The sequence below is a fragment of the Galeopterus variegatus genome, unplaced genomic scaffold (genome assembly GCF_000696425.1).
Source record: "Galeopterus variegatus unplaced genomic scaffold, G_variegatus-3.0.2 Scaffold108, whole genome shotgun sequence".
NCBI classification, from domain to species: domain Eukaryota; kingdom Metazoa; phylum Chordata; class Mammalia; order Dermoptera; family Cynocephalidae; genus Galeopterus; species Galeopterus variegatus.
This window is the reverse complement of record NW_007726219.1, coordinates 347434-374984: the sequence shown is the minus strand read 5'-3', so window position 1 is coordinate 374984 and position 27551 is coordinate 347434. Positions and strand designations below refer to the sequence as shown.

Here is a 27551-nt window from a genome sequence, read left to right as displayed (position 1 = left end):
CGCCCGCCCTACCCCTCGCCTCGCAGCGCTCGCGGAGCCGCCGAGGCGGGGCCCGCCGCGCCCCCGGGACCGCCTGCGTCTGCTCATCTGCATCCAGTCCCAGTGCCAGCGCAACGCGTGAGTGGGCCCAGCCCCAGCCCCGACCCCGCGCCGCGGCCCCCCTTGGTCTCCCCCAACTCGGGGTTCAATTAAACAACCCGGGCTCCTCCAGGCTTCCCCCATCCCGCCCTCGCCCAGGCCTGCCTCTCCGGGCGTGACAGACCCTTTTCCTCCATCCCCCCAGCCACTGTGGCCTGGGTGTCCCCGACCCCTCTTCCCGGTCTTCCCGTGTATTCCTCTCCCATTAGGCCCTCCTTTCCAGCAGCCAGGGGCAGTTCATCCCGAGCCATTCCCTGCCCAGAATCCCCAACTCCCCCCCAGGCCGCTGGAGGCCTGGCCCTTCCCAGCCTCCCGGGTCCTTCCTGTCTCCTGTGGCATGCCGGGACTCTCCTCTCGTCCAGGGGCCTGACGCACGTGTCACCTCCCCAGAGGCCTTTCCTGACCACTCTCTGGAGGCCCCTCCCCAGTCACTCTCCCACCCTTGGCATGTGCACTTTCTCCCCCATGATCAGATGATCACCCACTGCTGGTGTCCCCACCCAGAGTGCACCATCTGGTCCCCAGGCACAGGGCAGGTGCTCTGCAAATAGTTGGAGAGGGTGAATGAATGGATGAAGCCCAACACTTCCTAGTCTGGCTTTGAAACCCTGGATATACAGGCCTGAGGCTGCTGCCCACTCCCACCTCCATCTGCACCAGCCAATGTCCTGTTTCCCATCAGAGCCATGCCTCTGCTGCCCCTTTTTGCGCTCCGGCCTTGCCTTTCCCTGTATTCGAAGCATGCCTTTTGCCCAGGTCTTTCCTCCTCTTGGGGACCCAGTTCCAACACCACCTCCACCAAAAGATCTAGCCAGGACCAGGCACTTTGCTCAGCGTTGCAGGATGTGACTGCATTGTGGTTAATGTTGGTGGGGTCACGGGGGTGGGCTCACCCTACTTCTGTCTCGGCCATAGCTCCCTGGAAGCTGTCATGGGCCTGGAGAGCAGCAGCGAGCTCTTCACCATCTCTGTAAATGGTGTCCTGTATCTGCAGGTGCGTGTGTCAGGCTCCGGCATGGAGGGGCACCTCCTGGGCTTGGTCACGGGGAGCAGGGGAGCGAGAGGCACTGGTGGGTGCTCAAGATCACTGGGTACAGCCCTCTCAGACTCCAGGCTTGGTTGAGGTTCCAAGACATGCCCGAGTACTCACGCTGGTCCAGGCAGAGCCAGGCTTCGTGTCCAGATTTTTTTCCTCCAAACTCCAGCTGTAACCCCCAGGGATGCCTGTCTTCTTTAGGAGCTGCTCTGCTCTGCAGTCTCCAATTTGCAGACTTCTCAAGCATCCCACACTGAGGATGGGTGGCGAGGGGATGGTGGAGGGAGGGAGTGGAGGTCAGCTCTGTGCCCCAGGCTGACATCATGACACCTGGGACCATTAAAACCGTGGAAAGGCAGAGATGTAACTGTTTCCGACACAAAACCCTGGGAGACGATCTTTCTGCCACTAAGAGGATTTTGGCAGGTGGTAGATAAATTGATGTAAAGGTGAGATTTACTAAAAAAGAAAAAAACTAAGTGCAAATGTGTGGAATAACAGCTCCTGTTTCGTTCTCACGGCGCTTTGAGGTAGGTGCTGTTATTCGTCCAGTTTGCTCAAGTTCAGAGCCAGGACTGGAGGCCAGATTGTCTGGCTTGAGTCAGCTCTGGTTGCTGCAGGGCAGTTAGAGGTCTGGCCTGGGGTGCCACACAGAGTGTTCAGTCAGCCCAAATGACAAGATCTGGATGGAGCATGTGCCAAGATGCAGATCTCGATGCAGGTCTGGGTTAATCCCAGACTCTGCATTTCTGGAGGTACCCTGAGGGCTATGACACTGCTGGTGCATTTGGAGCAGCCAGGCCAGAGTACTGGTCTCACAGACGACTCTTGCCAGACAGCTCTGGGGCCAGGCCTATGGAGGTCACCATCCCACCTGTCTTAGAGCCATCACAGGCTCCAAGAGAAGCCTGCAGCAGAGAAACCTGTTGGGCCTTTAAACCCCATTCTGGCCCAGCAGGGGCTTGCTCCCCCACAAGTGAACTGTAGGGTGCTGGGGAAAAAGCACTGGAAGAAGAGTTGAAGGTGCTGGGTTTCAGTTCAAGGCCTACGAAGCCCTTGCCCTGCGACCTCAGGCAAGCCATGTTCTTCTCTGGTCTGGACCCTTCTGTGGGCAGAGTGGGCAGGAGGGAGTGTGGCCAACTGGCCCCTAGGGCGCATCTGCAGGCTGTAAGGGCCTGCTGTTGCGAGGCCAGCCTGTGCCTGATGGGCGTCCTTCCCTGCAGGCAGGGCAGTACACCTCCGTCTTCTTGGACAACGCCAGTGGCTCCTCTCTCACCGTGCGCAGTGGCTCCCACTTCAGTGCTGTCCTTCTGGGTGTGTGAGCGGCTGCCGCAGGCCCTTCCTCTTGCTGGGCAAGTGGAGTGGGGGTCTGAACGGTGTCTAGAGATGTTGGAGTGGCAGTGGCCACATGCAGGAGGAAGCCCACGTGGTCCTCTGCCAACCCTGGCCACCTCAGTTCAGCCCAGAGACTGCCACTACAGGCAGGCCTATGGAGGTGACGTGCAAGCAGGTGGTCTCTGAACCGGGTGTTATTTTGGGATGCCACCTTCTAGAAGGGGAAAAGTCTACAGGCTGTTATCCTGGGAACGTTCAACATACCCAGGAGCACTGCTTTTTCCCCAGCTGTGGACTCAGGCTCCATCCCGGCCTGTTGGGCAGCTTGCCTGAATGGCAGTTTCTTTCTGGTGGCCCAGCCCATCTTTTCCATGTTAGCCTTCTCATGGACTGCAGGGAGCTCTGGCAGAGGACCCTCCCTGGAGGAGCGTCATCCTGCACAGGGCTGAGGAGCCGCCAAGGGGAAGCGAGTTGTGTGTCCTCACTGCGCAGAGGGGAGCCTGGGCCGGCTTGGCCAACAGCCTTGCCCACCACTCCCCCTTGTTTCCATCTGGGCTCCCTGATCCTGCCTGCCGCCCTGCCAACTATGCCTCCACCTGCCTGTGGACCTCAGGGTGCTGGTTGGCCTGCAGTGACTATAGAACCTGAGACTCTCGCCATGGACCCTTAGCACAGCAGCCTCAGGGGCCAGAAGGACGCTGGACAGAGGCTTATGGGGGGACATACAGTCTGGGCCCAGCTTCCACTTCTGATGTATGCAAGATCAACTCACAAGTTCATCTTGCAAATTGTCTTTCCAAATGGGATCTACTCTCTTCTCCTCTGCAAGTCCTTTCACAGACGAGGCTCTCTTTTACCCTCAAGAGGCCAACAAGATCATTTTCTCTATTCCGTCTGAGGCTCTGACTCCCTGCTAGGATCCCCTCACCAGAGGAAAGATCTAGAATGCCTTTGCAGATTAGCAACGGCTTAGCCAGCTGACCCATCACCTGAATAAGTGACGCAGAGGCTTCCCCCAGGATGATAGCTCCTGCTTCATGGGGTGGCCCAAACTAGCAGGGCCCAGTGGCTCTGGGATGATCTTTCAAAGCATCTTTCCACTTGGGTGGCAATGTGGATCTAAGCACAGACAGATGGTGCCAAGAAACAGTGGCCTTGGGAAAGCTAGTTTCAAGCCTGCCATGCTCCTGTGGTACTGATGGGACTTGGGGGTTGGGAAGAATGTTCCCTTGAGGAGACAAAAGGGCTGCAGCTTGCCTATATGTAGCCTCCCACATTTCCCCCAAAGTGCAGGACTGCCCCCAGAGTAAGTAATGAAGAGGACAAGGCCCTCGGCAGCTACCTCCAGGGCCCCCACTGCCTGCTGAAGAAACATTAACCCCAGCTATTCCCCCACACACAATGGGCTACAAGGGACCTGTTGCCACAGGACCTCCTTGGGACCACGCTGGCCTGAGGGTGCTCAGGAATGGGAGAGAAGGGGATAATGGCCTCAGGATGAGGTGACCACAGCCAGGCCTGAATGATCCCCAGGTCTGGCTTCCATCCCCACACTCCAGCATCAATCTCCCCCAAGGCAGGGCCCCCGAGCACGATAATACACAAACCAACCACTCTGTGCCCCTTGGGCACAGGCCTGGCCTGATTCTCAGTAGGGCTTGTACCCACCCTACCAGGAAGGACAGGGCTGGCTGGGCCCTGTGTCCCACACGCTTTGATAAGGGGAGGCATGGCCACACCTTTCTCTGGATTTCACTTTGTATGCAATGGGCACAAATATTTTACAGAAGTTATCTTTTACCCTTGAAAAAGCCACATAGCCACATCTCTTTCATTTTCTCAATGTGTGTTCTACGGCAATTTATTAAAGAAGTATTTATTGTATAATATTGCCAGGTGAAATATATTTATGTAACTGACTTTATGGAGTGGTTCAAGTATTTAAGAATTGTGTTGTGAGATTACACAAAATTATAAAAACAAAGGGCTTAAGACATAGAATCTGTATCCCTTAGCCTGGGTTCACTAAGGCTGGTGGGCAAGGAGTGAACTCTGGAAGGTAAGGTGTAGAGATGGCCTCCAGTGTATGGGTAGGGGGGCTCTATGTACCCCCTTGAACGTGGCTGGGGAGTGGCCTGCCAGGGAAGCCATAATGCCAACCCCCTCTCAGATGAGAGGCAGTGGCACTTAAGGCCATATGAGTCACAGACTTCAGTGTCCAGACTGACACCTGGTTTGCTATAGGAAGATATTTGCCAAATAAATTGTTACTATTTCCTGATTATGAGGCACTGAGATTCTTTCCTCCAGTGATGCCACACTGTATACCATGTCCCCTCAAGCAGAGATGGATACCTGGCTCTTAACACTCCCTTAACACTCCCAACACCTCAGAAGTTTTTAAAAATTCAGTTTTTATTTATGGCTTCCATACAACAGATCCCCAGAAGTAATCTAAGGTTTGCATGAAATGTTCACCACTGAGGTACTTGTAGCCTAGACACCAAATTCCACTAACTGAACTGACTGGGTGATAAGACCATGTGTGTTGGGTGCGGGCCAGTGAACATTACAAAACAGATTCTGAAAAGGCAAAATTTTAGACTCTTACATCATCCTGAATCAAACATTTACACAAAATGATCTAAGAGCTGCTTTACTAAAAAATAATTATAGTAATAATGAATACATGATTTATATATAAACAAGTGCTTAAAAACTATTTTAGAGTTTGTTCTGAATAGGCTGATCATATCTTTTTATCCTTTTACGTCTTTCACAGAAGGGTTCCCCTTCCCCTTTTAGGTGTTACTGTGAAGACAGACCTTGGTCCAGCACAGAGCCAACTGCATGCACACTCCTGAGACAGGAAGCTGAGTTTCAGAGGCCATACTGAGCAGCAGCCTGACTGCTAAAATCAGGAAGGTGCACATTTTACACCCAGGGCATCCAGATTTGAGACTTTTATTAAACCTAGTGCTCCACAGAATCCTTCACCCAGATTGCATTTGTTACCAGTGGAAGCTGAATTCTGTAGTTTCTGGAGGTTCTCTATGATCTATTTCCTGGCTAAGCCTGGGCTCCCACTATGTCATGTTTTGTAATACTTTTTTTTGCATGGAAACTTAAAGAAGCCAGGGGGTTCCAAAAGCCCTGGTTCTGGGCCTAGCCTTTTCTCTAACCAGTCATCACTCAGTCTCCTCACTACAAAATGTCACTTCCCCAACCAAGGTCCTCATGAGGGTGAACGTACGGTAAGAGGCCTGTGAACTACAAAACCTTACACAACCAGCAGCCTGCAGGTCATTATGAGCCAGTCCAAGATGCCTATAATGGTTTTAACAAGGAAAGACCCAGAGCATATTTAAAAGCAAACACAAATAACCTCTGAAGGGTCAAGAGGTTGCTTAAAGTATAATAAGAGAACTCAAGAGACTAAGAAAAAAAAAAAAAAGAAACCTTTATTTACAACCATGTGAGTTCCACAGGAGTACACAAAACACATAGAATGTGCACACACACAAAATGAACCTTTTAAGTCAATACCATGCGTGCTCCTGACCACCACCATCTCTCAGTGCCCTATCCGCACCACCATCACAGTGACATTGTCTGCCGAGCCCCGCTGCACTGCCTTGTTAGCCAGCCTGTTGCAGGCTGCTTCATAGCGGGCGTCTATGGCGGGCTTCCCTTCCCGGCTCTGGATCTTCTCATCCTACCAGACAGGAAAGGGGTACAAGTGAAGAGGGTGATCCTGCACCCTGTCACTCTCCCAAGACACATGCCAGGAGGAAGAACTGCTCCAGTGTCTATCAGGGCTGGCAGGACAAACTGACCGGCAGTCCTCTGGTTGGAATTCACATTAAAAAAGAGCACGAGGGTTGCCCAACAACAGGGGGTTACGGGGTCTCAGGACTTCCATTCTCTAAGAACTACGGTACAGCTGAAACAACTGGCAACCCCTCGTGAGATTTCTCACCTCGAGGCAGGACAAGATGAAGTTCACGGCTTCTTCTGGGGTAAAGACCTTGAAGAGCCCATCACAGGCCAGCAAAATGAACCTACAACCCCAGCAAGAAATACAATAGGTTTTAGCAGCAAACTATAAAAATAAAGTGGCTTAAAGATGGAGGTAAAATAAATACCTGTCCAACTACTCAGAGGCTAAAACCAGCATAACTTCTAGCAGGCAAATGTTAAAATTACTTAAAAATATTTGTAGGTGTGATGTTACACATCGAAACTGGGACTATCCTTCTCTTCACTAATAAATATAATTATGAATTACCTCAAACATTAGGTGCTGTACTTTCTTAGACTAACTCAAGAAAAATCACCAAATAAAAACATCAGTTGTCATGGTCAATGTACAATGACTTCGTATCACCACAGGCCTTGCATCATTTCCCAAAGACACGCAGCCTAGAGTGAGTTTGGACCTGAGTGAAACCACCTGGGGTACGCACTGCACGCCTGAGGACTGAGTCCACAAGCCTATAGCGGGCACCGTCCACTTTCCCTCGTCTGAAAATAGCATGCTCTCCCTTTCAGAATCCACCCCTCTGCTAGACTGCCCCACGGAAGTCAATGGGACAGCTCTAGCTCTCCTGGCACCATGGACAGAACATGTCCCCCACAGCTGTAAGGTAGAAGAACCACCTTTCTTTCCTCACTGTAATAACACCCATGTCTTTGTTTTCCTCTTTTGACTGGGCATTCATTCAACCAGTACTGACTGAGCACATGGCCTGTGCTTGGGACACAGTGGGGACAAGTCTGAGCAGGCTCATGCCCCTTCTAGTGTTGTGAGAGTCAAACTCTGGGTAACCCCACAGACCTGTGACAACACCAGGTAGAAGCTGTGAAAGCAGAGCTGAGAGTACTAGGCAGATGGGGCCCGGCTGAGTCTGAGGGCAGAGAAGACTTTCCTGAGGCACCACTTGGAAACTCAGGAGGGGGCTGTTGGAAACATGTTCCAAGGCCCAAGGGTGGGCAAGAACATGGCACGCTGAAGGCAGGTGTGGAGAACAGGGCGAGTGGTTTGAGGAAAGGCCAAGAATGCATGCACCAAGCACGTGCTCTTCAGACCTGCACCTGTAAAGGACTGCACCCTGCTGCAGTGTCGCGGACAATCTCTCACTTCCCTCAGCAACTCAGTCTTAGGAATCCTGTTTTCCCTAGCTTCCCATCTCCTTCCTGCTACCGCCTTTCACACGGGGCTACTGCACCTGTTCCTAATGGGCCTCCCTGGTTCTGTAATGCCGTCTTTACCATGCGCTGTTCAGGGCTTCCCCTGGGTGAGGCATGGGGCCTTGTCTTCAGGCACACAAAAAGGGGGATGGACAGCTAAACGGGCAGTTTCTCACCCTACCCTGACTCTGCTTAAAAACTTCCTATTATTCTCCATCAGTTAAATTTGAAGTCCTCAACACAGAACTGAGGGCCCTTCACACTGTCCCCAAAGCACCTCTAGCCTTCAAGTCCCTCACTGCCCATTCTTGGCCCTGCCTGGCTGCGCTTTCACAGTGTCACACTTTAATGCTTTAGTGTGTGTTCTCTCTGCCAGGAAAGCCCTTCTCCTTTCTCGAACAGGGACAGCCCCTTCCTCCACAGTCAAAGCTGCCCAGAGCACCCACATGCCTGGAATACGCTGGACTGCAACCACCCATCCCCATGTGTGCTCCCTACCACTGTGGTCCTCACTACAACAGAGCCACATTCTATCTGTCCCTGCACTCCAGGAACTAGCACAGTGCCTAAGACACTGCTACCCGCCCTCCCACCTTCCTCCCAGCAAGGCTCAACACAAATTAGAAGTCAGGAAGAGAAATAAAGCCACGTGTATGCACCCCAGTGCCTTTGGTAAGGTCATTTTACCTGTCATTGGGGGTCAATTGGCAGCGTCTGATATCTGGCACAGAAGTGACCCCACAGCGCTTGTACTGCCCATCCCCAATGGAGCGTGACACCTCCAGCACGCCCAAGACACGCCCATCCCTAAAATGAGGGGAAAAACATTTTCAGGCTCCATCTGGCAGATTATGGGTCCACAGTACTTAGAATTTGATCTTAAAAGCAGAAAATGGGGGAGTGAAAGATATAGACTAGAATCCACATTATCAACCAGTACTGATGTTTCTTTTCTTTCTTTTTTTTTTTAAAAGATGACCGGTAAGGGGATCTTAACCCTTGATTGGTGTTGTCAGCACCATACTCCCCCGAGTGAGCCACAGGCCGGCCCTCAGTACTGACATTTCTTGATCTCAAATAATATGCAGAGATGTCTAAATCATTAACATTCCTCCTGTCCTCAGGGACTCCACTGCACACTGGGGGGAACAGCACCCCCTGTGGTGGCCAAGTGGCAGTGGTCAGCCTAACCCTTGACTGGGCTCAGCAGTGGTACTTGTCACCACATTGCCCAGACCCACACCCCAGAGTCAGACTTGACTGGACTGGGTGGGAGCCTGGGATTGACTGTGTATCTTAAAGCTCCTCAGGTGTTTCAAGCATGCACCAGGGGCCGGCCTGTGGCTCACTTGGGAGAGTGTGGTGCTGATAACACCAAGGCCGCGGGTTCAGATTCTATATACAGATGGCCAGTTGGCTCACTTGGGAGAGCATGGCGCTGACAACACCAAGTCAAGGGTTAGGATCCCCTTACCAGTCATCTTTTAAAAAAAAGAAAAAAAAAAAAGCATGCACCAGGATTAAGAATAGCTGGAACAGATGGATGTTCTGTATTTCAATCTAATTAGATTTGGAAAGTACCTGAAAGTGACTATTCCCAAATTCTGAAATATACTGTCTTTACAACAGGTACAGGTATGATTTAACATTAATATAAACAGTAGTACTCTGCACAGTATTATATGAAGAGGTGAGGGGATACAGAGAGATGGGGAGGTGACCTATACATGGGAAGAGACACCTAAGGCAGAGTTCTAATACCAAGGAGAAACCGGTTTTGGGGGCCCACTGCCCCCAAGAACAATTCTGCTCTGGGCTCTACCACTTCCTCACTGTATGACCTCAAGCAACTCCAACCTCCCTGGTTCTTGAGCACTCAGCAAACACCAAAGCTGTGTGTGGCGGTTTCACACCACTACGGGGCTCGCGAATCATGGAACATGCAGCTCTGGAGATGCTGTGCAGATGGACACATACAACAGAAAATTCTGCTTTGGTATGGGCTGCTGTCCTGGAGGCAGAGTTCCGCCTGTCCCCTGGCCCTTCACTGTGCCCACAGCCACCCACTCAGTGCAGTTCTCTGTAACAAAGATGTGGGTTATTTTCCCCCAGACTTTTGTTGTTTTTTTTTAAAGGTGACTGGTAAGGGGTTCTTAATCCCCGACTTGGTGTTGTCAGCACCACACTCTCCCAAGTGAGCCATGGGCCGGCCATTCTCCAAAGACCTCTGCTAGCACCTGTCTGCTTTGTCCTGTTTACTACGACTCTAATACATACTCTATACCTATCCATTTCTCAGAATGCCTATACTACCCGGGACACAACAGAAAGCCGTTTGCCCCCAACAAACTGCTGACAATTCATTCTCCTTCCCCACCCTCACACTGCCCCCCCAGGATTACATGCATAGGAGCCAGTGGCTTCTCAAGTCTCAACCTAATCTGCCTGCCCTTTGCTACCGGCCCTCATTAGGACTGGCAACTTGCCCTTAAGCACTTCCAAATTCTGTTTCAGGCTGCTTTACTTCTCTCCTGTTTTCCATCTGCCAATCAATCAGAGAACTGCTTTCCTATTAGTGGGCAAGCTGTTCAACAGAGTCCTCAGATCTTAGCTATTTTTGCTGTTATTTTCTGTTCTTTCTTCACAATCAAAGAGAAAGATACAGAGACAGAGACTTTCTACTACTTGTGGGTTTTAGGCTAATATGGCTGCTGAGAAAGCTGGAGACTACTTTGACTTCAGCTCTTCTAGCATGTGAGTAAAAGCAGGGACACAGTTGGTCCTGCTAAATAGACTATCCACAACTGATGTCTGCAGAGCTAAGGCTGGGAGACAGAAGCTCCATCTCCTGACCATCCAAAGAATGGAAGATGCCCAAACCCAGTGTAACAATATGATGAGTGCTACAGAGATAACCAAAGGCACTGACATTTAAAGCTACATGTTTACTAACTGTGAGTTTCCCCTCATCTGCTCAGTAGCCTTCCTTATAAAATAAAAATATAACTGTCTTCACCTTCTCAGAGGAATTCACCACTGCCCAACTATCTTTGGTGTAAGAAAAAAGAAAAATGGGCCGGCCCCGTGGCGCACTTGGGAGAGTGCAGCGCCGCTCCTGCCGCGGGTTCGGATCCTATATAGGAATGGCCGGTGCGTTCACTGGCTGAGCACCGGTCACGAAAAAGACAAAAAAAAAAAAAAAAGAAAAAAGGAAAAACAAAAATATATAGCAGACTGGCTTATTTTTGTAAGAAACACTGGAAAGAATGAAGAAACGGGGTGAGGGGACAGAAATGAAAGCATGACATATCTAAATATATCTTTTTACTCAATTTAGATTTTGAACCATGTAATAAGAGGTTACTCATTTTTTTATTGTGGTAAAATACACATAAAACTTACCATTTTACCCATTTCTCAGTGTACAGTGCAGTGGCATTAGGTATTCACACAGTGGTTCAACTATCACCACTACATATCTCCAGAACTTTCTCATCGTCCCAAACTGAAACTCTGCTCCCATTAAACACTAACTCCTCATAAAACTTACCATTTTACCCATTTCTCAGTGTACAGTGCAGTGGCATTAGGTATTCACACTGTTGTTCAACTATCACCACTACATATCTCCAGAACTTTCTCATCGTCCCAAACTGAAACTCTGCTCCCATTAAACACTAACTCCCCATTCCTCTCCCCCTGGCAGCCACCATTCTACTTTCTGTCTACGAATTTGACTATTCCAGGGACCTCGTATGAGAGGAACCACACAGTTATTTGTCCTTCTGTGTCTGGCTTGTTTCACTTAGCATAATGTCCTCAAGGTTCATCCATGTTGTAGCAAGTGTCAGTATTCCTTTTTTATTTTTTGGCGGCTGGCTGGTCCGGGGAATCAAGCCCTTGATCTTGGTGTTACAAAGCCACACACTAACCAACTGAACAGACTGGCCAGCCCAATACTCCATTTTTTTATGGCTGAATATTCCGTTGTATGGATGTACCACATTTTGCTTATCCGCTCATCTGTCAATGGACATTTGGGGTGCTCCCTCGTTTTGGCCACTGTGAACAATGCTTCTGTGAACATGGGTGCATGAAGCTATTCAAGTTCCTGCTTTTAATTCCTTTGGGTATAATACCCAGAAATGGAATTGTGGATCATACGGTAGTTCCATGTTTAATTTCTGAGCAACCGCCACACTGTTTTCCACAGTGCTGAACCATTTTACACTCCCACCAGCAGTGTACAAGGGTTCCAATTTCTCAATGTAATTTATAAAGAGAAAAAAGCCCTAAAATTGAAAACAAATTGAAACTAATAATCTCAATAACCAAAGTGGTAACATAACCACACTGAAAATAATTATCTCACTTTTCACCTGGTCCACTGATGGTATGTCTTTACTGAGGAATATTCTAAGGACAAGAACAGCAAGGAACCCTTAAATTTCATTGATAGTGGTATTTCTGATAGTATGATTTTGAAGCTATTTTGATGAATATATTAGTGTTATTAGGAACCATGCTTTTCAGCATAAGAGAAAAGAGCTACAAAATACTAAGTCAAAAAAGAGAAAACTGGGCCGGCCCAGTGGCGCACTGCTACAGTGCACCGCTTGGGAGCGCGGCGGCGCTCCCGTCGAGGGTTCGGATCCCACATGCAGACCGGCCGCTCACTGGCTGAGCAAGGTGTGGGCGTGGCACCGAGGGTTGCGATCCCGTTGCCGGTCCCGGTCTGGTGCGGGCGCGACACTGAGGGTTGCGATCCGTTGCCGGTCACAAAAAAAGACAAAAAGGAAAAAAAAAAAGAGAAAACTAACATTAAATTTGAGTAAAAAGTGGCAATCTAAATGTGCGATTTAAAATGTGTTGTGTGTGTCAGTTTCCTAGGTCTGTACGTGAACAGACTTAAAATTAATGACAACACAGTTGAAATGAACATCCCATCATATGAATTTTGGTTCTTAAGATTAATACAGACATATGAAAAGGACACTAGAGCCAGCTGAAGGATCTTCCACGGGCTGTATAGGGATAACGTGAGCAACAGAAAGCACTAATACTCTGACTAGAATTAACTCACCACACTGAATAAATAAAGTCCACTGGCACACAGTAATTCACAGGGCGAGGAAGGAAGGAGAAAAGCAGAGAAAGGAAAAAAACACTAATTCCACAATTGTAAGTGACTATCTTACTTTGCAAATTGGTAAAGGAAAAAAATTAAACGGTTACTCTGTTTTTTTTTTTTTTTTAGAAGAAACTATGTTCATCTCCTAGTGATGAGAGAAAGCCTTTCTTCACAGAATACCTGCTAATGCATGTGGAAGGAATCACTGAACATAAAAATCACCTTTGCCACCACTAATGAAACAGTTCACGCACGGATCATTAAGGGATGCTAAAACCGTCAGGTGAGAGGTCGATAGGAAACAGAATATTCACAAGGTACCAAAGTGCACTCCCCATATTACCTGCTGCTTACACAGGGGAACCATTTGGTTGCTACCACCGTAACCAAGTGCTAGGATTCAGCATCACTAATGATGATCACGTGCTTACCAAAGTGAGGAACTGTCAATATACGGCATCCTGCAGAAAACATCTTTGCTAAAAACATTTAATCTGAATCTAAAGAAGGCTTTACGCCTTACTTCCAGTTTCTAGAAAATATACAGATATGATGCCATGAAAAAACAGGCAAGTGTGGAACGCCGGTGACTCTATACACCTGCTGGCTGGACTAACATGGTTCAAAGCCTGGTAAGAAATGAGTCCAAGGGAAACATGTATGATGACCGGACCCTAGCTTGAAAGAAAATATAAATTTGGAGAGGATATTAGATAACCTAATATAATCTAAGGAAGCATTATTGTCTTAGTGTGAAAATGGTCACTGATAATACTGAGATCGTCCTTATCTTCAGGAGATGCACACTTGTGGTGTTATGTTGTCACGTCTGCAACTTCCAAATAGCTCAGCCTGACACACACATACCCAAAGCAAACATGACAAAATGTTAACTGCTGAATCTAAGTGGTAGTTACTGAAATGTTTGTTTTACTAAAGCTTTTTCTGTATGTTTGAAAAATTTAATAATAAAAGCTGGAGCGGGGAGCCAGCCCTGGCCTCAGGCGGGAGAACAGGTCACAGCAGGGTTCTGCTGCAAAGGGACCAGAGATTCAGTGCCTGTCTCTGACCCTCCTCCCACCTTTCTTCTCTGAAATAAAGGGCTCATCCAAGCCCATACTGTCAAATGGTATCTCTAAGACATCTAAACATGCTCTGAATTAAATGGGGATTAGGAAAAAGGAAGTAACTGCAACACAGCTGGCCTTATTATCAATATCAAAATCTTTTCAAGGAATTCAAGCAAATATAGTCACATCCTCAGGCACTAATTTCCCCAGTAGTGGCCAGGACAGTAGTCACAGTGGCAAAAATTGACCAAACAGCCCAGTCCGTGGTCTGAAACCAGGCCTATTATCCCATTACTGCTCACGTAAACCACACCAACTATGACCAAAATCACCTCTCACTAATCCAGGAGCTTTTGAACAATCTCTAAGAGCTCGGACTCCTCTCCAGAGACCTCCCTCTACTACTGGCTGGGTAGACTCAGGCTGGAAGAATAACAAAGTCTTCCCCAAAAGAACAACAGAAGTGAAACTACATGTTCAAGGACAAATAACTGCCATCTTTCACTGACAGATTACTTTTCTCTTATCCCCAACAAAAAAAATAAAATTTTAATCGTCAAACTATACAATGAGCCAGAAAATACTTCTGGTCAGATTCATACTGCAATGTCCCTGAAGTGGAATTCTCCTAAGTCCTCTTCTAGCTGACATGGAGAGATGGCAGATGATAGACCTGAGTGGACACATGTTCTTCAAATATTTAGGGAGGTGAAATGGAACTGCTGAAGACAGAGCCACAAAAGATGTGGTCCTCTAAGCCACAGAAGTTGTTCTCAGGATGTCCAGAGATAGTAAGCACACACTATGAATACATGCTGTCTTAGCCACTTCAGATTTTCTCTCTGGAGAATTCACCTAAAACTATAACTTATTCAGTATGACAAATGACAGTATTTAAGAAACTTCCTAGGCACAGAGACAGTGTTGCAAACGGTGAAACAAATTTGAGACAGGTTTTGCCCTTATGCGAATTTAATTTCTTTCTTTCTTTCTTTTTTTTTTTTTTTTGTCTTTTTCCGTGTCCAGCAACGGATCGCAACCCTCAGTGTCGCCCCCGCACCGGACCGGGACCGGCAACGGGACCGCAACCCTCGGCGCTGCCCCCGCGCCTCGCTCAGCCAGTGAGTGGGAACCAGTCTGTATGTGGGATCCGAACCCTCGGGCAGGAGCGCCACCGCACTTCCCAAGCGGCGCACTATCCAGTGCGCCACCGGGCCGGCCCTCTTTCTTTCTTTTGTTTTGGCAACTGGCCGGTACAGGGATCCAAACACCTTGCCCTTGGTGTTACAACGTGGTGCTCTAACCAACTGAGCTAACCGGCCAGCCCCCTTATGCAAATTTAGGGAGGCATGTTTCTCATGCACACATTTTGCTTCCACTTGGACATATGTTAAATCTTAAAACAGTCATCCACCCATGTTATCAGTGTCAGACCTAAGACAGGAGTCTCTCCACACTGAAAACCATGCAATACGGAAAGTTCTATTTCTTGAAGAGTTCAGAGCCACTACTACGGTCAACAACCCTCCTTCCCTAGAGCTCTGTCAATTACCTGACGTTTCCTCCAGCCTTCTGTATTCTCATTCGTTCTTCATACTGGGTTGGATTGTGCTCTTTGCTGAGGCTTAAGGCTGCATGTTTTTGACTCTCCTCATTATAACGACATAGGATTGCCTGGGAAGATGGAGAGTATGACAGTTGTATAAAATTCAGTGAGTCCAGTGCATAAAGTTACTAGCTGAAGAGAAAGGTTTTTATTTTATTTACTTATTATTATTACTACTACTATTATTATTATGAAAGGTTAACAGTGAAGTTTCACATTCAGCCTCCTGCTGATAGACACAAGTTCAGATAATCAAGCATCAAAGAAGTGTTGAATATTGAAGAGCAAAGCAGTATTGTAGAAACACCAGTCAGGGAGAAAAGCCCCTGGTTTTGTTCTCAACTCTGCTGCAAACTTTGCTGGATGACCACAGCCAACTGCTCACCCTGGCCACTGTCACATATGTGACATGAACGGAGGCATTCAACAAGTGTCAAGAACCCTTTTGGCCTTGAGTTTACAAGAGGCAAAGACAATGCTGGAGAGGCCCTCCACACCAGCGCCTCTGTGTGTTCTCACCACCACCAGGCTTACTGTGTGCTTTGCAGAGGAAGGTGCTGAGGCCCAGAGGATAAGTAACATGCCGAAAGTCATACAACAGAGCCAGGATTCCAATTTGGGCCAGACTCCAGAGCCTTTGGGGGTTTTTTTTGACCAGTAAGGGGATCGCAACCCTTGGCACGGTGTTGTCTGCACCACACTCAGACAATGAGCGCACCGGCCATCCCTATATAGGATCCAAACCTGTGGCCTCGGCACTACCAGCGCTGCACTCTCCCGAGTGAGCCCCGGGGCCGACCCACCTTTGGGGTTTTTTTTGGCCAATTTTCTTCCTGCTATTTTTGAAGTCACTTGATCTAAACACATATGTACTACAACCAGTCTACTAGAGCATCACCAGAATATAAACCAGGCAGGGACTGTTGTCTGTTATGTTCACTGCTGTACCCCTAGTGCTTGGTATTTATGTGCTGAACAAACACCCCAGAAGCATCAGGGGGTGAGGGAGACCCCCTCTGCTTAAGTGTGGGAAGGGTCACCTTGCTCCTGTGACTGCTGAAGCAACATGGAGGCTGGCTGAAGCAGCAGCAGTAGAATTGAACATGTGTCCTGACATGGAGGAGGGAGAGACTGAAGTCAGACTTACAAAGTGCTGCCATCCAGGCTCTTTGTCATTCCCCACAACTGTCACCAGTAGGAAACAACACCCTGGGCTTTCTCCCTCAGCCAGGTGGACTGGGCCCAGTGAATGAATGGCACCTCACCTAGTACTTTTCTAGCTGTAGCTTTCAAGTTATTCTGAAGTCACAATGATTTTGAGAGGCTGGGGTTGTTACTTTTCATTCATTATAGTCTGAAGTCAGAGAAATGAAATTAAAGAATATTTAAGGTACGTGCATATGATTAAATTCCAAACCACAGAATCACCTACCTGCAGAGTACACACACACAAAAAGAAAGCACGGGGGTAGGGGTGGGGGAAGATCTGGGTTTTAAAACAGAAGTCTGTTACAGGGCATAAGTCTTCCCAGAGAACAAACTGCCGTAGTTTAGCTCCTGTTCCCCTACCTAGAAGTTAAACTCTGCAGCAGAACACCCTGCAGCAACCCCACAAGAGGCACAAGATGTCAACCCAGACCTCATCATTTTAATCTTATTCAGCGAGTACTTGCTAAGGTTTTGTTCCCCATAAAACATGCTTTATCTACACAGGTGGCTCTAGAGCCACATACCCGACTGTCTCCTAGGTTGGCAATGTACAGAATGTTGTCTACAGCCAGGACACACGTGGCAGTGGACCCATCCTTCCAGGCAGGCTTCCTGAGGGAAACAGCAGAAAACAGTCACCACCAATAGGCTAGCACTATGAGACTCATTTCCAGCTAAATGGAAGTATCTTCTACTTTAAAATGAACCGTTTCCTTAATACTTGCTATTTTTTTGTTTTAGATTTAGCTAGTGGTTTTAAGAGCTTACTCAGCACTAGGCACTTTTCAGACAGTGACCGTTAGTATCAAACCACATCAGAAGACCTAAAATGTATTCAGGGAAACAACACATGCAGTCCAATCACACTTCTTCATGGAGTTATACTTACTGGCTCGAAGCTTGTTTAAGGAACTCTTCATCGGTATGCTTAAAAGTGTCCAAAAGGCATCTCTTCACAGTTTTCTCTACACTGATTACATCTCCTATTACAGAAGGGCCAAAAAACAAACAAAAACCAATCTCTCAAGGAGGGAAGATTATCCTCCTCCCACTGTCAATATGTTTTTGTATTTTTTGCACATCAATTGATTTCTAAGCTTGTCTAAGAACAATCTCTATTTCCTTACCTATAAGACAGTGCCATCTTAACTTGGTTTCCCAAGTGTAAAGGCAAGACACTCACTGTACCCAAAGACAATTCACAAGAGGTACCCATCACTTAGAGACGTGAGAAGTACTATCCGAGGCCACCCCTGCACAGCCACTACACCTGGAAGCCTAAGTCCACTCCTCTTAGCTCCTCTTTTAAGAGTCATCAATGATTCTTTGCTAAATCAAAAATGACATATCTGATTTATACAGTTACCCAAATTTAAAAAAAAAAAGTGAATATTAACTGATTTGGTTCTCAGCCTCACCTTTAGGAAATTTCCTGATTAAGTTCTGATGTAAATTCTGTGCAGCGAATTTTGAGGCTCGAATTCCTCCATGTCCATCAAAAACAGCAAAATATGAAACCCGAGTACTGGAAGAATGAATTAGGAGTCAATGAGATTCTCACAGCAAAGATCACACCTCCCTGCTAAAGCTTTTAAATCTCGTCTCAAACAGTGAACATTAATAAGCCAGAAAGTCACACAGGTGAGACACCAGTCACACTGTCACAAATGGAAAAAAGGTGTAACGCTGACTGAGACAAACATTTAAGTAACTTTCATGGCATTTTAAATTAAATGTTAAAAACCCACACTTGTTTCAAAAATCAAGATCTGTTAACTAATTTTTCACTGATGATGAAACTAAACTTCAGAACTTTTTTCTATTTAAATCAGAGTTAGGAATAAAAATTAATACACGGATAGAGTTATTGATCCAAGACAGCCAAAAGTATCTATAAGAGTAGAGAGGAATGGGCCGGCCCGGTGGCACATTGCTACAGTGCGCTGCTTGGGAAGCGCGGCGGCGCTCCCGCCGAGGGTTCGGATCCCACATACAGACCGGCCGCTCACTGGCTGAGCGAGGAGCGGGGGCAACACTGAGGGTTGCGATCCCGTTGCCGGTCCCGGTCCAGTACGGGCGCGACACTGAGGGTTGCGATCCGTTGCCGGTCACGAAAAAAAGACAAAAAGACAAAAAAAAAAAAAAAAAAAAAAAAAAAAAAAAAAAAAAAGAGTAGAGAGGAAGTTCCAGAATTATTACTCAAATAAACTGACTGACATCTGATTTTAAAGCTTGTCTTACCAGTCTTATTCCTACTCCCCTTTTAAGTTCGGCCAGAGATGCACATATATGGAATAAAAGGAATCAAACTGTTTCAAGAGGAAAAGAACAAAAATGCCTACAAGAAATGACATTTAATTTATACAGCTGCTGTTCTTTCAAAATTTTTGGAATCCCTTTTCAATTTAGGACACCATAAGCCATGAGAAAATGAACCTCATCTGGTTGATAATGCAGAACTGTTATCTTACAACCTGGTATTTGCTAGGTATGGCTTAGTGTTGGTTAGGTATGATTTAGTGTTTCCAATTAAATCTACCCCCAAAGGTTCTGCCCTCCAATGCTCACCAGAAGTCCCTTTCCTGACTTTAAAAGCAATTCCAAAGCACACTCCAAGGCACACCACAATCTTGTTGAACAATGGCAGCCTTACAGAGATGAGCGTATGTGCGGCTGCCTCTGCATGTGACCAGCCAGCCATCACCTCATCTTCATGAGGCCTCATCTACCGGACAAAAGCCACTGGCACAAATGGCTCCAACACACTGTATATTATTGACCAACTGCTTCAGTTAATGTATGTCATGTATATACAGTACTACGTAATTCTGGATTTTGGAAATTATGTAATATACATACCGTGTATGAGTAATTATGTAATATATATTATTATATATGTAACATAATGTATGTTAGCATCCAATTTAATATTCTACCATCTGACTGCCTTTTCTCCATGCCTAAAAGCTAATAAAGAAAGCTTCATTTTAGTTTATAAAGTTGCATGAAATTTTTCATTGTCTTTTTTCTCCTTAATGCCATTTCAGCTTTTCTGCTCCCTTTCTGGGCCCTAATTATTTGTACAGGATGAGTATCCCTAATCTAAAAATCTGAAATCCCCCAAAATCCGAAATTTTCTGAGTGTCAACATGACACTCAAAGGAAATGCTCACTGGAGCACTTCAGATTTCAGATTAGGGATGTTCAACAGGTAAGTATAATGCCAATATTCCAAAATCTGAAAAAACCCAAAATCTGAAATATTTCTGGTCCGAAGCATTTCAGATAAGGGATACTCAACCTGTACTAGCTCTCTCTGATTACCATTCACACTTTAGTTAGTGGCTTCCAACTCTACCTTTTAGGTCACAGAATAGAAATACTTTCTGCCAGAAGCTGCTGTTACTGGTGAAGAGTGACACCCCATGAAGACCCACGATGTGGAGAGTCACTTCCTGTTTAGCTGGGTTTCTCACCTGCAGCACTACTGACATTTCGGGCTGGGCCGTTCTTTGTTGTGGGGCTATCCAATGCTTGTAAGATGTTTAGCAGCATCCCTGGCCTCTACGAGATGCCAGTAGCAACCCCCTCCCCCAACTCCAACAACAAAAATATCGCCAGACACTGACAAATGTCCCCTGGAGGGCAAAATCAACCACAGCTGAGAACCACTGATGTAACACTAAGCAACTCAAGTGACATGTCAATCTTTCTCGTCAATACAAATGGCCATAGTCCAAAAATCCAGTCAGTGGAGAATTTAATGCCAACCACTCTTGCTGGACACTCACATGAGGGACGATGGGGGCCTACACTCCTCAGTGATGTCGTTCAGGATGACATGGGCGTCCTGCATCTCCTCCCTCTCACCCTTCCGCTCGGCCACATAGCCTTTCAGACCAAAGATGACCGAAGAGGCTAAGGAAAAAGAGAACAAAAAAGCCAATACAAAACTGTGCCCTCCCCCCAGAAACCCTAGTCCCAGAGCAAATGAGTGGGAACTACGGCTGTTTTGCTCAGCAATGTCCTCATGGTATAAATAAATGAGCCACTCCCCTCAAGGCACCTCCCCCACTGCAGGTCTGTAACTAAACTCAGAGCACTGCTGGTCAAGTTGGGCTCTGAGAGGCTAGACATCAGGGTGGAGACATGAGAGGACAGCCAGCACACACAGAACAGCTCGTCTAAGGAGGCGGAAGTCAGAGCACCAGAGCAAGGCAAGGGCTGCCGCTCATAGAAGTGGGACTCAAACCAGGGGAAGGGGTCATATGCAAATAAAGTCTTGCTGGGAAGGACAAGGACAGGAAAACTACTAGTTTAGAGAAATGCAAGTCAACAGAGTTTGCCCCAAATGCCCTGCTGGACACCCTGAAAATACGTATTTCCATGCTTGAGGCTCGTGGAGAATTTGATCAAATGGTGAGATCAGTTGCTTTTACTTCAACTGAGGAAGAAAAGAATAAAAGAGTCCACTGTTGGTACAAAAACCTATTTATGTTTAATGTCTAGGCTAGTTCAAGCTCATCTTCTGATACCTAGAGTCAGGTAAATTTATGATCTTTCTGAACACTTCTGGAAGACCTATCTCTGGGAAGTGACATGCTAAGCTGAAGACCACGTCTTCTCAGCAGAGCTACGAGCAGGTATTCTTACTACATCCGTGGGCATCCTACGGCATTCATTGAGGTAATTTGTGGCAAAGGACAAAGGAGTCTGGTGCAGTAAATGAAAGTCCACTATTTCTCTTTAGTCGATACTTTTAATTATCTTCCCCACTAACAAAACAAGTTACAACACTAACTACAAATTAACTGCCTTTCTAGTCTTGGGCTCTCTTTTCAGAAGCTGCATCATAGAATTCTATGTGCTAATCTATAGGTTATGAACAGAGATCAGAGAGAGACTGGGTGGTCAATAAATTAACCATTCACTGCAGAAGGCAAAGAAAAAAACTACCTGTATTTTTTAACTCTTGAGGAACAAATGTAGGTTTCCTTTCTGACCAAAGGTAGGGTGAGAGATAGATGTACATGAAAAGTAAAAGGAGAAAGAAAGCAAAGGTAAACTTGGACATCTGTTTGCAAAAAGAGAACCCTACCTATTTTTTAAATACAGATATGAAAAGGAAGTATTATAATTAGAAAGCTGAGATTGCTTTTTGCTCTGGGTTGTTAAAATACGAAGTCTAATACATTTGTTTCCAAACTGTCTGAAAACCTTTACAAACTTTCTTTTCCACAAGCTCTTCACTGCCATTCTTCTCTTCCTCGGAGGTCTTTCTCTTGGCTCCTTTCCCTTCGTTCTTTACCATCTGGGATATGCACGTGGCAAGAGAACCTGGAAATAAAGTATAAGCCAGACAGAAACACAGCCAGATACTGTTAGCAAAAGTCATTAGCAGACTAGTCAGACTAGTCTCCATCCCAGTCCTCAGAGACAGAATGACATTTCAAGCAAGCATTGGCAAATGGAGGCAGGCACAGTAGTTAGGGCTATGACTCCACCCCGGGGGAGGGGAGAGGCAGAGGTGCGGGTGGGGGGACAGCCACAGGCACTGCTGCAAATCCAAGGTGGGAGAGCACAAGTTAAGATTGAGGCTCTGAGGGCCGAGCCTGTGGCATACTCGGGAGAGTGCGGCACTGGGAGCGCAGCAGCGCTCCCGCGGCGGGTTCGGATCCTATATAGGGATGACCGGTGCGCTCACAGCGCTCATTGGCTGAGCGCAGTGCAGCCGGTCTCAAAAAGGACAATAAATAAATAAATAAAAAGATTGAGGCTCTGAGTCAGAAAGACCCTGAAGATACACTTGTGTACCACATAATAGCATTCTGGTCAATGACAGACCACATGTATAACAATGGTCCCGTCGTAACATTATAATGGCTATACCACAGACTAGGTATGTAGTAGGCTACACCATCTAGGTTTGTGTAGATGCGCTCTATCATGTTCACAGGACAACAAAATTGCCTAACAACACATTCTCAAAATGTATCCTTGTTGATGAGCAATATGTTCCTGTATTTGTAAAAGGTTTCTCATTGGTAAAAATACTTGTACATATTTTTGGCCTGTAGCATATACATGTGTTTTATATTCCCAGGCCTTTACTGATAAACAGGGGAGTGTCCAAAACCTGTAAACAAACTGACATGTCCTGAACAAAGTCTAAAAAGTAATCAGTGCCCCAAAAGGCTCAAAATGAGACAAATGTCAGGCTTTAAGAACTGTATGTATCCTCAAAGGCAAAAATGGGGCTGGGGCAGCCATTCCCCCTTGCAGAGGGAGGGATCTTTACTCAAAGCCAGAGCTAAGGGCACTAAACTGTGTATGTGTTTGTAATGAAAAAAGTCTAGGTTCGAAGAGATGTGCCCTTAAGACAAGTTACTTAACCTTCCAACCTCAGTTTCTTCAAATGTAACATGGTGAGAATACTGCCATCTCAGAGGGTTGTTTGCAAATTGATGAGGACAATGTATATAAAGCATATGTCATAGTGCCTGCTACATCATGTGTCCAATAAATGGCAGCTACTGTCCAAATAAATGGCTCTAAGGTCTCTGCATTTAGGTATAAAAGTATGCAACTATTATTCAACATACTCTTTGTCAGACATTTCTGAACACTGAGGAAAAAGAAGAAAAGAATATCTCGGGGCCGGCCCGGTGGCGCACTGGATAAGTGCGCCGCTTGGGAAGCGCGGCGGCGCTCCCGCCCGAGGGTTAGGATCCCACATACAGACCAGTTCCCGCTCACTGGCTGAGCGAGGCGTGGGAGCAACACCGAGGGTTGCAATCCCGTTGCTGGTCCCCGGTCCGGTACGGGGGCAACACTGAGGGTTGCGATCCGTTGCCGGACACGGAAAAAGACAAAAAACAAAAAAAAAAAAAAAAAGAATATCCAAGTGCATCATCTGGCCAAAAAAAAAAAAAACAGCAAAAAAGAAAATGTCCCTGCCTTCAAGAAAAGTCAATTACTTACACAAGAACAGACTTCGCAATAATATAATATAATACACACGTGCCGCCCAGTATTATAAGGCAAATTAATGAGAAAATGTCATAGACGTTTCCAACAGAATCTCTCCTGATCGTCTCTCCATTGGAGTCCTATTGCTTACTGTTTCGGTTCCAGGTTTCCCAATGTATATGTGAAAGTATCTTCCTCTCTTTTAAATTTCAAAACAGAGAAAGCTTATAGCTTTGTTATTGACTTCTAAGCAAATTACACTGTAGTCAGATAATAAGATCTGTATATGAAACAGATTCTTTATTGGGGCTTATTTTATGGCCTAGTACATAGACAATTTTTGTAAATGGTTCCTGCCTGCTTGAGAGTATGTGTCATCTTCTCAAGAAATCCAAAATACTGGATGCAAGATTCTGTATATATCCCCCCCAAAATCAAGCTTGTTAATAGTAGTATGTAAATCTTCTAAATTGTTACTAGTCAATTGTCATTTACCCTATGGATAATTAAGAGATAGCTATGTTGAATCTTCATTTCTTTTGTTAAATCCAGTAAGAGCCTTGTTTACACATAACAACTTTCATTACAAATAAGAGTACTGTCTTTATTGAGAAGGTTTCAGGCTAAATTTTGAGTACGAGAATGCTGTTATTTTTTGGTACGAATTCTCTAAAATACCTGAGAATTCTTATGTCAGATGATTCTAATACTTTTTCTAAAATACAGGAAGTATACTAACTTAATCTATACTTTCTAGTCTGATTCAAATGATTTTATGGTGATAAATTAGTAATACAAAAAAATCTACCTGAGAACCTTCAAATGTTCTATTTGACAATAAAAGAATAGTTTTACACCAGAAGATAGTTGCATATGAAATAGCACTGCCTGCATCCCCACTGCCCCCATCACCACCACCCACCAACCAGATGACCTCCACATAGTTCTCAGATGGAGTAATAGATTTGTCATTGACAACATAGACGAATCTACTCTATTCTTCCCTCGTACTTAATTGGAACACAAAATGAAAAGTTAAACATTTTCAGGAGCAATTGAGCCAATGCTAATAGGCTTGATACATCTGGGTCTGCCAGGAACATAACAAGGCAAACCAGAACAACAGACTCAGAATTTTTTTTAAAAAACGTTAACAACAATGTTCAAAGTAAATTACTAAACTTTTAATTTTTACAGGCAGTTCCAACAGGTTGAACCCCAAGAAGTTAAATAATCTCAAAAGTGATGTAGCATCAAAACACCTAATCTTTTGGGCCGGCCCGGTGGCGCACTGGATAGTGCGCTGCTTGGGAAGCGCGGCGGCGCTCCCGTCCGAGGGTTCGGATCCCACATACAGACCGGCTCCCGCTCACTGGCTGAGCGAGGCGCGGGAGCAACACCGAGGCTTGCGATCCCGTTGCCGGTCCCCGGTCCGGTACGGGGGCAACACTGAGGGTTGCGATCCGTTGCCGGACACGGAAAAAAGACAAAAGACAAAAGACAAAAAAAACCAAAAAAAAAAAAAACACCTAATCTTTTGCTTCCACCTAATCGTACCTGTTTAGTTTTAACAAACCTTATACTGCACTATGATTTAATGTAATCCAAAATCCCATTAAAACTTGCAGATAAGGGCCAGCCCGGTGGCACACTGGAGAGTGCACCACTTAGGAGCGCGGCGGCACTCCCGCCGAGGGTTCAGATCCCATGTGGAGACCGGTTCCCGCTCACTGGCTGAGCGCGGTGTGGGCACAACACCGAGGGTTGCGATCCCGTTGCCGTTCCCCGGTACGGGCGCGACACCGAGCGTTGCGATCCCGTTACCAGTCAGTAAAAAAGACAAAAAAAAGGGGGAAAAAAAAAAACTTGCAGATAAATTTTACATAAGAGTAAAATATTATGTATTATTTCTATCAGCACCTTGGATTTTTTTCCCTACCACTTACCTGAATCGCCACTGCTAGCAGGTGGGAGATCATCAAAAAGCAAAGGTCCCCCTGATCCTGAAACACAGCAGAACACTTAGTGAGCCCACAAAAAATGTATAAGGCTTAAGTTTCAGAATCCATCCCACCAGGACACCTATGTAGGTTATTGAAATAAACTCAAAACTCTCGCGTCAATCCAGTGGCAACTCATACTGCAGTGAATAATATCTTCAACCTATTTTAAAGTCCTATTATTTCAAAGGAAATAAAAATCTGCCTTAAAAAGTTAAATTTTATTTCAACTAGTAAAATAAATACTCAAATGAACCAGAGAAAACTGCTCAACGTTTTTACGCAGTACTTCTCAGGGCTGACGACTAGCAGATTTTTCTGCCTTACCTGATGCCATGGATTCAAAACTTAAGACAGTCCAACACCTAAAACATCTGTGTGTTGAAAACGGGGGAAAGGGAAAAAGTTTGAGACAACTACAATCCCAGGATGAGTAGAGACGTTGACACACACCTGGGAGAGCCTGAAGACTGTACCTGAGTCAGTACTGCTGGCCTGAGGGAGGTCATCAAAGAGCAGGGATCCTTTCTGAGCTTCTTTCCCTAAAACACAGAAAAACTGTTTAGAAAGCATGTGGTCCTGATCAAGGATGGATTGCCAAAGGAGAAGAAGACGGTGTGGTCCCCCCTGCTTTGAGACAAGTATGCTATTCTATTCACATTTTCTCTCTCCTGTTGGACAAAATTTATTTCTTAAAAATATTTTCTTGACAGCTATTTAATATAAACACTTGTTTACAATGGTTACAGTCAACATAAAAGCAAAGAATGATACCCCTAACAGGCATTCAAGAGCCACTGGGTATTTTGAGAAAAACAAATATTTTTCTTATTAATTTCTTTTTTTTTTTTTTTTAAAGATGACCGGTAAGGGGATCTTAACCCTTGACTTGGTGTTGTCAGCACCACGCTCACCCAGTGAGCTAACCGGCCATCCCTATATGGGATCCGAACCCGTGGCCTTAGTGTTATAAGCACTGCACTCTACCGAGTGAGCCACAGGCCGGCCCTTTCTTATTAATTTCATTATTAAAAAGCATCAACCATTTAAAATATCTTGCTTTAAAAGAGAATCCTCCTGTGAAGGAAAAAAACTGACTGTAAAACGAGAAAACAATACTTCTGTACCTCAAGATAGAACTTCAGAAATAAGGGGGCCCTTCAAAAATCTATAGGTTTTTAAAAATCCTATTTCAAAACATTCTAAATTAACCACTAGCTAAAATCTCAAATGAGCACAGACCTGGTGGTGAGAGCCTAAAGTGAAGAAAATCTGTCATAATTTGGTAGCCCTAGCACAGTGCCTGACTTAATAAATATCCATGAAGAAAATGAGTTTTAGATAACTGAAGACAGATGGCCTCAGGAGAAAGCCACAGAGACCTTTTTTTAATCTAAAAACCTGAAAATTTACATTTCAGAAGTACACATCTTAAATGATTTATGCCCAATTATCCCTTTCCACATAAAATTTAACCACTTTTCCTTACTCTCCAGCTTTTTCCAAAAATTCTATTTAAGCTACTAAATATATGAATTGGCACACAGGAATTTGGGAAAAAACACAGGGCTGAAGATAAAAACATGCATGTCCATCTCCTATGAAGTTCAATACACTGACCAAATATACAGGCTTTCTCCCACCTTTTGTTCCTCAGAGTTCAAGTATAAAAATGTACTCACTTAAAAACCATTTCACTCAAAATAAATTTATATCCTCCAAGAGGTTCATCTACATTGTCTTTTTGCCTCCATGTAGAAATGAACTGGGTAAAGTTTCCTTTTTTTACTGTCCAGGGATTGAACCCCAGACCTTGGTGTTTTCAACACCATGCTCTAACCAACTGAGCTAACTATCCAGCTTCAAT

The 27551-nt window shown here is 45.7% G+C and overlaps 2 protein-coding genes across 5 annotated transcripts in view; one reads left to right on the top strand and one right to left on the bottom strand.

Annotated features, from left to right (window-relative positions):
• FAM132B (family with sequence similarity 132, member B) overlaps nucleotides 1–2496 on the top strand; it is a gene marked incomplete at its 5' end in the record, with an annotated part of 8238 nt that extends 5742 nt beyond the window's left edge. Inside the window, 3 exons of the mRNA XM_008586058.1 lie at nucleotides 27–117; nucleotides 1054–1132; nucleotides 2398–2496. Of these exons, the coding sequence (XP_008584280.1) occupies nucleotides 27–117; nucleotides 1054–1132; nucleotides 2398–2496 (269 nt within the window). The remainder of the gene's footprint in view (nucleotides 1–26; nucleotides 118–1053; nucleotides 1133–2397) is intronic.
• Nucleotides 2497–5949: 3453 nt separating this feature from the next.
• Nucleotides 5950–25885, bottom strand: ILKAP (integrin-linked kinase-associated serine/threonine phosphatase). Of its 4 annotated transcripts, XM_008585955.1 has the most exons (11): nucleotides 25631–25885; nucleotides 21933–22052; nucleotides 21672–21713; nucleotides 20507–20633; nucleotides 18134–18240; nucleotides 17605–17698; nucleotides 17240–17327; nucleotides 15453–15574; nucleotides 8387–8506; nucleotides 6489–6570; nucleotides 5950–6224 (listed from the first exon to the last, which is right to left on the bottom strand). In XM_008585955.1, the coding sequence occupies exons 2-11, from the start codon at nucleotides 22024–22026 to the stop codon at nucleotides 6084–6086; spliced, it is 1017 nt and encodes a 338-aa protein (XP_008584177.1). In that variant the 5' UTR covers nucleotides 22027–22052; nucleotides 25631–25885; the 3' UTR covers nucleotides 5950–6083. The 4 variants fall into 4 exon arrangements, with proteins under 4 accessions (XP_008584177.1, XP_008584161.1, XP_008584168.1 ...); XM_008585939.1 differs by lacking the exon at nucleotides 25631–25885 and having other exon boundaries at nucleotides 21933–22303; XM_008585946.1 differs by lacking the exons at nucleotides 21672–21713; nucleotides 25631–25885 and having other exon boundaries at nucleotides 21933–22301.
• Between the last annotated feature and the right edge of the window lie 1666 nt (nucleotides 25886–27551).